Genomic DNA, 10,143 nt, shown 5'->3' with positions numbered 1-10,143 from the left:
AAAATCGATTCCAAATTGAATCGCGATTCTCACGTTGTGCGATTCAGAATCGATTCTCATCTTTTTAAAATCGATTTTTTAATTTATTTATCTTTTTTTAAAATTTATTTAAATAATCAATCCAACAAAACAATACAGAGCAATACCATAACAATGCAATCCAATTCCAAAACCAAACCCAACCCAGCAACACTCAGAACTGCAATAAACAGAGCAATTGAGAGGAGACACAAACACGACACAGAACAAATCAAAAGTAGTGAAACAAAAATGAATATTATCAACAACAGTATCAATATTAGTTACAATTTCAACATAGCAGTGATCAAAAATCCCTCATTGACATTATCATTAGACATTTATAAAAATAAAAATAAATGAACAATAGTGTCACAGTGGCTTACACTTGCATCGCATCTCATAAGCTTGACAACACACTGTGTCCAATATTTTCACAAAGATAAAATAAGTCATATTTTTGGTTCCTTTAGTAGTTAAAACAAATTTACATTATTACAATCAGTTGATAAAACATTGTCCTTTACAATTATAAAAGCTTTTAACAAAAATCTACTACTCTGCTTGCATGTCAGCAGACTGGGGTAGATCCTGCTGAAATCCTATGTATTGAATGAATAGAGAATCCTTTTGAATCGGCCAAAAAAATAGTTTTTGAATCGAGAATCGTGTTGAATTGAAAAAAAAAATCGATTTTGAATCGAATCGTGACCCCAAGAATCGATATTGAATCGAATAGTGGGACACCCAAAGATTCACAGCCCTAATATATATATATATATATATATATATATATATATATATATATATATATATATATATCCATCCATCCATCCATTTTCTTCCGCTTATGTATATATATATATATATATATATATATATATATATATATATATATATATATATATATATATATACACACACACAAACACACAGTACATATATAAAACAAATTATATAGTCGAGGTTTCTGTGGTTTATCCGTTATACAGTGCTCAATACCGTGGTAGAGAGGAATATACGTTAAGTCAGGGAAAAAAACAGAGGCTATTTCATCCCTACAAGCCTGTTTCGCAGGTTTCTCTGCTCTTCAGGGGATTTTATTGAAGTGTCTGTGGTTCCATCCACCCATTTTCTACCGCTTGTCCCGTTCGGGGTTGTTACATCTATATAGGGTACATTACATGGAGGTGTGGCCATTGTTACACAGTAGTGCCTTGCTTCTGTACCGGCATGATGGGACCAGTTCGTTGCGTTTGTTTAAAGTGGACATGCTGGGCAGTGCAGCTAAAAGATGTAACCTGTGCCTGAAAGAAAAATGTTTTATTATATACCACCCCAGCATGTCCACTTTGAACAAACGCAACAAACTGGTCTCATCATGCCGGCACAGAAGCAAGGCACTACTGTGCAACAATGGCCACACCCCCATGTAACGCACCCTATATATATGTAACAACCACAGACGCTTCAATAAAATCCCCTGAAGAGCAGAGAAACCTGCGAAACAGGCTTGTAGGGATGAAGTAGCCTCTGTTTTTTTCCTGACCTAACGTACATTTTTATATATATAATTTTTTGTGGATTTGTATTGCTTTTTTATTGTTTAACAAAAGGTACTGTCTATTTATTAATTGTCTCCATTTCACTTATAAATTAAATTACATATGTATACTGCATCACAGTAAGAGATGTTTTGAATACAATTAGTAACCTAATATATCTACTGTAGGTTGCAGCACACAACTACTGTATGTACTATTTTTTGCATTTGTTGGGTCATTATTTACAGTGTTTCACATTCAGGTAACCATTTTATCTATTTACATTCTGTCTCTTAATATGGTTACTTTTTAAAAATCAACACTTTTCTGTGTGATAAGAATTCAAGCACATATTCAGTCACACTCGACATACAGTCACACTGTAATCACAGTTTTTATTTTTGGGCCTTTAGTGTGTTCAATTGCACATTGCAGCAAGTCAGGTTCTGAGTAAATAAAATACATATTCTGTTTTTCATCTTTACAACTTCAAAGGTAAGTGGTTTACATACATTAATTGAGGTTTGACCTTATGTTATACAGCATACAACACATCATTTCACTGTCAAAATAAGAATGCACATTAAAAAAAAGACAAATAAAGCAAAGTAAACTGTGCGCAAATGTCACGTTTTGTATAAAGTCATCCATAAAGATGTCACACACACTTCCACATATCATTTGGAATGATTTTAAATCCATAGCGGCAGAATTCAATAATATTAATAATGTATTAGTGTCACTCAGTTTTCCTGGTCTTGATTGGCCAGATGAGAATGGTTAACAGGCAACCTGTTGCAGCCAAGGCCACGCCCCCTGTTACTATTACCATGACGTCACGATAAAACCATATACACGCTGGGCAGCATGTCTCTGTGCTGTGGGTGAGAGAGAAAAAGGGAAAGACAGTCTTACAAGAACAACTACTATGAATAGTGTACATATTCAAATCATGTTTTTATCCCATACAAATTATACTAGCAAAAAGACACCTGGTAAACAAACAGTGAAAAAACATTTATCAAACACAGCATCTACAATATATTTTTCCAGCAAACTAAGTACATGTTATTAAACAACCTCATAAAACTGCAATAACTGTAAATAACTTAATTATCAGTTATTTTAGTTTTACTTAGTACTATTGTATAGCCTACTGCAATGTTGGACAGGACTGTAATTTATCTGTTCTTTGTTTTTCTATACTACACCTTAAGAGTGTTTGAGATAAAAAGCTGTATCGCTGCTAATTATTATGCTTTTAAGTTACAAGCATCCCTGCCATTAGTCGGCAAAGTAAATGTCACAGCGAACCTCGTAAGGTCCGCCTAAAACATCTGGTCTTACTCGCTAGCATTAGCTTATAGCTACAGATCGACGTTAACTTTTTTCCAAACCATAAAAGGAAGAATGGGAGTGTGAAGGGCAGTGCTGGGGAAAAGCGGATGATATTCATTGAATTAAAGAAAGAAATCATCAAAAACATGACAGTGTGTTGCCGATTCGAGTGTATCATAGTCTGCACCATGCTGAAGCAAAATGAGTCCAACGCCAGTCAAGAATGTTGAAATGATATATAAACAGCAGACATGTATCCATGAAAATATGGAGAAGCCGCTGAGTGAGTGTTTGACAGAAAAGCAGCTGGATTATTAATAATTGTTATTACATTACTTCATAAAACTACTGTAGTTGTTAGTACTTCATTCTATTGTATTGTTTTTCTTTTTAAAAGTCATGTTACATGTTAAAAGTGTGTTGTTTTGGTAGCGCACACTAATTAAATTGATTTAAATGCATTTCAATGGGAGACTTGAGTTCAGAGCTCTATCATAGAACTAATCAAGCTTGTAAATTGAGGTATAACTGTACTTATCTTGTTAAAGCCACAGGGGTGTGAGGAAATGTTTCATAGCAGTGTTTTCCAACACACATATATCATGACTTATTGGTAACAGGTGGCTATACAGGTTGATCATGTGTCTTCTGCCACCTAGTGGAAGAACATGTAATTGATTTGTCTGTCTCTGCTGGCATATTTATTTATTTATTTACAGACAGACATAATTTTGTATTACATTATTGTTTCTTTTGTTAATATTAAGAGTCCGTTCTGCAAAAAGGTTATCCCTAGAAGCACACATCTTATGGACAGGGACCCACAGTTAAAATATACATCATATAATATCCAAAATACAGTATAATACCATACATTTCAAAATCTACCCACCAAATACCCATTTTCAATTTCATTTATAAATAAAAAGGAATCTTTGAATCCACCAAATCAGTGTCATTATCCTATTATTCGAATTAGATTAAAAGGTTGCATCTTGAAGATCTGCGATAATCTCATCATACATAGAGGTCAAGACCAAAATTATGCGACTAATGTGAATTCCTCAACCATAAGGGACATAGGTAGATTGAAATGATACATTTGCAGACTAATTTGGTGAAATTCGATAATTTGCCACAGCACAGTATACAGTACAATCCCTCAGGTACAGTCCATTGGTTGGGAATGTGTGGATTATAATGCTTCAAACTTGTTTTCTTCCCAGTACAAAAAAAATAGGCATGTTGGGCTATATTTAGAGACTCCATAAGGTGTGAATAATTATCTATATGTGTCCTGTGGTTGACTGGAGACCAGTCAAGGGTGTGTTCTGCCTCCCATTTAAAGTCAGCTGGGATAGGCTCCAGCGCACCTGTGACCTCGGACAGGATATGTGGTAGAATAATGAAATAAATCCCTAAACGATCCCCCTTTTAAACACTAAAGCACCATGAGAAACAGGTAAAAAGCCATTATTTATCTCGTTAGGTGGGCGTGTGACAGGTGGTGCAGCTCACCTGCATGGTCTGATGCTCTGGATGACAATGACTCCCACGCCATTGGCCACCTTGTCTGTGAAGCTCATTGAGCCATAAACAAAAGCTCCACTTTGCTGCCAAACAAGACACAAAGTCACATGACAACAGATTATAGAACTGAAAATGTTTATAGCCAGTAACTGAAGTAAACACATTTTTATGACGCACATCTTACATAATATAACATTTGCTACTATTGTTGTAAATCAGATGATGTATTAAATGTGTGGCACTGAATGCTACATACTTTTTTTTACAAAATAAAGTGGCTTGTGCACAATAACTAAACATAAACAACTGGCTTCCATTTCAATCATTTGGGTTCTGCCCTCAAAGCCTTCCTGTGTGCAGAGACTTACTCCCTGACCTTGTACTCTACACCAGTGGTCCCCAACCACCGGGCCAAGGTCCGGTACCGGTCCGTGGACCGATTGGTACCGGGCCGCGGCCGCACAAGAAATTAAAAAAAAAAACAAACTTTTTTATTATTAAATCAACATAAAAAACACAATATATACACTATATATCAATATAAATCAATACAGTCTGCAGGGATACAGTGCGTAAGCACACATGATTGTATTTCTTTATGACAAAAAAAACAACAAAAAAAAAACGTTTTTTTTTTTTTACTACCCCGCAAGCGTTGACCGGTCCGCAAGTACAAAAAGGTTGGGGACCACTGCTCTACACTCTAGTAAAGGAAAACTTGACAGCTTCATAATCATAATTAAGTGAATATTAACTAGAGATCTATACAGAGTACCGGTATTTTTTGGTACCGGTTCCTAATTAGGTGGGTCCATGAAGACCGTGAAGATTCTAGACTAACGATACTGCTATTGGTATTTTTTGTTCCAGCTGACCGACATAATTTTGACACTCTGTCATATTCAGTTCAGCTGCCGCTGCTACATATTAAAATCAGCTTTGAATAATGACAAATAAGGAAGCAACACCACACAAAAGTTTGTACCACCACAATATTTCCTCCTTAAAAGTCCCTTAAAGTCACACACGCTGTGTCAGTTTGAAGTGAACGCACTTTCTCATGACAAGTCACAACCAAGTTTTATCCACTGTCCTCCTGGAAATCCATTAATCCACAGGCCAATCTTAATCCACTCAAAAAAGTGAAACATTGAGGTAATGTAATAATCCATAAAGTTGCTTTGAAGCAGTCCTTCTCAAATAGTGGGATGCCAGGGGTGTGACCTCGGGAAACATGTTTTTTTTTTTACTGTACGAGAATATGATGAAGAGTATCGTATTTTTCGGATTATAAATTGCAATTTTTCATAGTTTGGCCGAGGGTGCGATTTATACTCAGGAGCGACTTATGTGTGAAATTATTAACACATTACCGTAAAATATCAAATAATATTATTTATCTCATTCACATATCAAATATGTAATATAGATCAATACAATCAACTAGCATGTTATATCGGTGTGTATTTTGTAACAGTAGGAATTATTTGTGTTTATAGACGTATTTGAGTGATGGATCAGAAGTCATATTGAGTGTTGCGCTACCGATGTATGTGTGTTTAATGTGTATTATATAATTAAAGACTCAGTGAGCAAATGTAATGCTCGATTGTCCAGTTTTTAGTCAAGAGACAGAACGAAGTGAAGCCTGATGTCTTTTAATGGAACGCAAACACGGCGCAATGGAGTGACGTCAGACGGCAACCAGAGACCTGTCAGTGCTACATACCGTATTTTTCGGATTATAAATCGCTCCGGAGTATAAATCGCACCAGCCGAAAATGTATAATAAAGAAGGAAAAAAACATACACAGTATAAGTCGCACTGGAGTATAAGTCGCATTTTTTGGGGAAATGTATTTGATAAAACCCAACACCAAGAATAGACATTTGAAAGGCAATTTAAAATAAATAAAGAATAGTGAACAGCAGGCTGAATAAGTGTACGTTATATGACACATAATTAACCAACTGAGAATGTGCCTGGTATGTTAACGCAACACATCATGACAAGAGTCATCCAAATAACTATAACATATAGAACATGCTATACGTTTACCAAACAATCTGTCACTCCTAATCGCTAAATCCCATGAAATCTTATACGTCTAGTCTCTTACGTGAATGAGCTAAATAATATCATTTGATATTTTACGGTAATGTGTTAATAATTTCACACATAAGTCGCTCCTGAGTATAAGTCGCATCCCCGGCCAAACTATGAAAAAAACTGTGACTTATAGTCCGAAAAATACGGTACTAAATAACCCCTCCTAAAGTTAGAAACAGAGGCATTACTAGTTTTTAAAGACAGGGGGGATTTACCCACTCCAAGGAGATGAACTAATAATAACAACGACTTATTATTATGAATTGTATAACCTACAGATGATAATCTTATGTGGCTCACATAATCTTGAGGAAAACTTGACATATTTATAATCATTAAGTGAATAACGACAAGTTATGTGATTATTTAAAATCGTATTCTGGCCACTTTATATTGAATTTGTTAGCACTTTTTGTAAAAATAAACAAATAAAAATATATATTTAAAGAAAAGCAAATTATTTAGAAGGTTATCCAGATATATTAATCCCATCTTTAAAAAGTCAAAAACTAATTGTGTTTGAAAAAGCTGGTTTCAACCAAATTAATGCAATAATTGTTTTTTTTAGTAAATATAAACATACTAAGTGTGCGTGTATAGAGGCCCATAATTTGGTGCTACACTCCTGGTCAGTACACAGTCAAAGCCCTAAATGCAATGGTAATAAAAAAGTTTTAGTGTTTGGTAGAGATGTGCTGATTAATCGACCACTGATCAGTATCGGTCAATTTTCATGTAAAAGTGGTAATCACCTCTTGCTAACATTATCATATCATATTTTTAGTCCCCAGGTTGATGAGCTAGCAGGTAATTGTGTATCTCCATACATTGTGGAGACTCTCCCCAAAGTTAAAAATAATCACTTCCATTACAGCAAATAGACTGCATTTGTAAGTATATTCAGTATCATTATCACGTATTAGGACAGAGCTAAACGGAGCTAAGCTAAGCTTTAAACAACAGAAGAAATGAGTGCTTAGTAAAGTTTAAGAAGTTTAGATGGAACCGCGTTAGAGCAAAAATTAAGCAGCTATTAACAAGTAGATTGAAAAGATTTAGAGAGGGGATTATATAACTGTTATTGTGTCAGCATTGTCAGTCAGTACACAACACGAAATTGGTGGTGTCGACACAAAGGGTAGAAGTATATGATCGATACTAGAGTGATTGATTAGGTCAACGTTTTTATTTTTTTAGAATCTTTTTTGTTGTTTTTTGGATGTTTACACATTTAAGGACTAATTCCTTGGACACAAGAGGACATTGAGGGTAAAAGCATTTCAATGAGTAGTAAATAGTAGTTTCGCTTCAGTTTAGTTATTGTGTACTATTAACTTTGTTTTGCTCAAACACCAAAAACAACTTCTGTTGGGCACTGTACTTGATTTTAAATTATTTTTCACTGAAACATTTTAAATTATTGTGATCTATCGCGTGTTTTTTCTGTTAATGTTGTAAGTTAAATAGTAAATGGGTTATACTTGTATAGCGCTTTTCTACCTTTAACGCACTCAAAGCGCTTTGACACTATTTCCACATTCACCCATTCACACACAAGTTATTTATATTTTTAATTATAGTGTGTGACTGCTGTGTTTTGTTTTTGTGATATGTATTTCTGTAACTTTGTTTTGTTGCCAACTTGGCCAAAGCCACGCTTAAAAAAAAAGAGATTTTAATCTCAATGAGTTTTTTACCTGGTAGAATAAAGAATATTGATTGATTGATTTATTGAAACAATGTTATGTAATAAAAGAGAATAAGAAACTAATAGTTTTAAACTATCAAAAGTACTCACGAAAATATATAGAAAAAATTACAGTTAGTACATTTGATCGGTATTGGTATCGGCCGATTCTCTCATGGATGATTGGTGTTGGAATCGGCAACATAAATCCCTGATCGGGACATCCCTAGTTGTCAGCCTTGGTTTCCTCATTTCCAGTTCCGGCCAAATATTTTCCTTTGGTGCATCCCTAATTTCCTATACACCAAAACAATGTTAAACAGCATTATTATATAAATGTACCAGCGCAGAGAAAATTCCCCCCAAAACAGATAAGACACATCAGCTGATATAATGTTTGATGCAAAAAGGACTGTTTCTGGGTAAAATGCGTCAATGAAATAAAAAAAAAAAACATATACAGGTAAAACCACCAATTGTGTTTTTTTCTTGTCATTCAGAAGACACACAAGTGATAGTTCTCTCGAAGAATCTTTTTAAAAATAGTATAAAAAAAAAACAAGTGTCATAAAAGCCCAGCAGCAATGACTCCGCAGGGCAAATTCTGCTTATCTTCCTCAGCAAGATGCCTAAGGGCGTTTTGTTTTTTTCCCAGTGCTTCTGTGTCCTCCCTCAACTTACCGTATGCTCCCCGATGAGTTTGGCGGTCATGGACAGCGACATGACTAGGATGATAGCTGACCCTGCTCCCAGCAGCACCGCCGCGCCATAGATGCTGTCAGCGCCCATGTTCTGGTCCAAAATCACCCAGGCGGCAAAGCTGATCACCAGCAGCAGGCCGGCAAAATAAATCATCTGAAAATAAAATATCATGCATTCATCAAATGTTGATTCGTCCTTTAAAAGATGCTGTGTGTAGCAAAAATGCACTTATGGTACACTGCAGATGGCTTAATTGAGTTGAAACTTGATTAATAATGGTAGATTAATTTTGACAGCCCTAACTTTTTAATGGTATTTATTGGTGAATTTTAAAGGTCTACCGAAACCCACTACTACCGACCACGCAGTCTGATAGTTTATATATCAATGATGAAATCTTAACATTGCAACACATGCCAATACGGCCAGGTTAACTTATAAAGTGCAATTTTAAATTTCTCGCGAAACTTCCGGTTGAAAACGTCTATGTATGATGACGTATGCGCGTGACGTCAATCTTTGAAACGGAAGTATTCGGACACCATTGAATCCAATACAAAAAGCTCTGTTTTCATCGCAAAATTCCACAGTATTCTGGACGTCTGTGTTGGTGAATCTTTTGCAATTTCTTTAATGAACAATGAAGACTGCAAAGAAGAAAGCTGTAGGTGGGATCGGTGTATTAGCGGCTGGCTGTAGCAACACAACCAGGAGGACTTTGACTTGGATAACAGACGCGCTATCCGACGCTAGCCGCTGACCGCATCTATGATCGGGTGAAGTCCTTCGTCACGCCGTCGATCGCTGGAACGCAGGTGAGCACGGGTGTTGATGAGCAGATGAGGGCTGGCTGGCGTAGTGGATAGCTAATGTTTTTAGCATAGCTCTGTGAGGTCCCGCAGCTAAGTTAGCTTCAATGGCGTCGTTAGCAACACCATTGTTAAGCTTCGCCAGGCTGGAAAGCATTAACCGTGTAGTTACATGTCCATGGTTTAATAGTATTGTTGATTTTCTGTCTATCCTTCCAGTCAGGGGTTTATTTCTTTTGTTTCTATCTGCAGTTAAGCCCGATGCTATCACGTTAGCTCCGTAGCTAAAGTGCTTCGCCGATGTATTGTCGTGGAGATAAAAGTCACTGTGAATGTCCATTTCGCGTTCTCGACTCTCATTTTCAAGAGGATATAGTATCCGAGGTGGTTTAAAATACAAATCTG

The 10,143-nt window shown here is 35.9% G+C and overlaps 1 protein-coding gene across 2 annotated transcripts in view; it reads right to left on the bottom strand.

Annotated features, from left to right (window-relative positions):
* Nucleotides 1-1,932: 1,932 nt before the first annotated feature.
* mfsd12b (major facilitator superfamily domain containing 12b) overlaps nucleotides 1,933-10,143 on the bottom strand; it is a 37,173-nt gene continuing 28,962 nt past the window's right edge. For both annotated transcript variants that reach the window (XM_062028375.1, XM_062028374.1), the window contains exons 7-9: nucleotides 8,909-9,082; nucleotides 4,419-4,513; nucleotides 1,933-2,440 (exon numbers count right to left, since the gene is read on the bottom strand). In XM_062028375.1, coding sequence (XP_061884359.1) covers nucleotides 2,302-2,440; nucleotides 4,419-4,513; nucleotides 8,909-9,082 — 408 coding nt within the window. In that variant the 3' untranslated portion in view covers nucleotides 1,933-2,301. The remainder of the gene's footprint in view (nucleotides 2,441-4,418; nucleotides 4,514-8,908; nucleotides 9,083-10,143) is intronic.

The sequence above is a fragment of the Entelurus aequoreus genome, linkage group LG19 (genome assembly GCF_033978785.1).
Source record: "Entelurus aequoreus isolate RoL-2023_Sb linkage group LG19, RoL_Eaeq_v1.1, whole genome shotgun sequence".
Lineage (NCBI taxonomy): Eukaryota > Metazoa > Chordata > Actinopteri > Syngnathiformes > Syngnathidae > Entelurus > Entelurus aequoreus.
The sequence above is the reverse complement of the archived record's forward strand: the minus strand, read 5'-3'. Positions and strand labels throughout refer to the sequence as shown.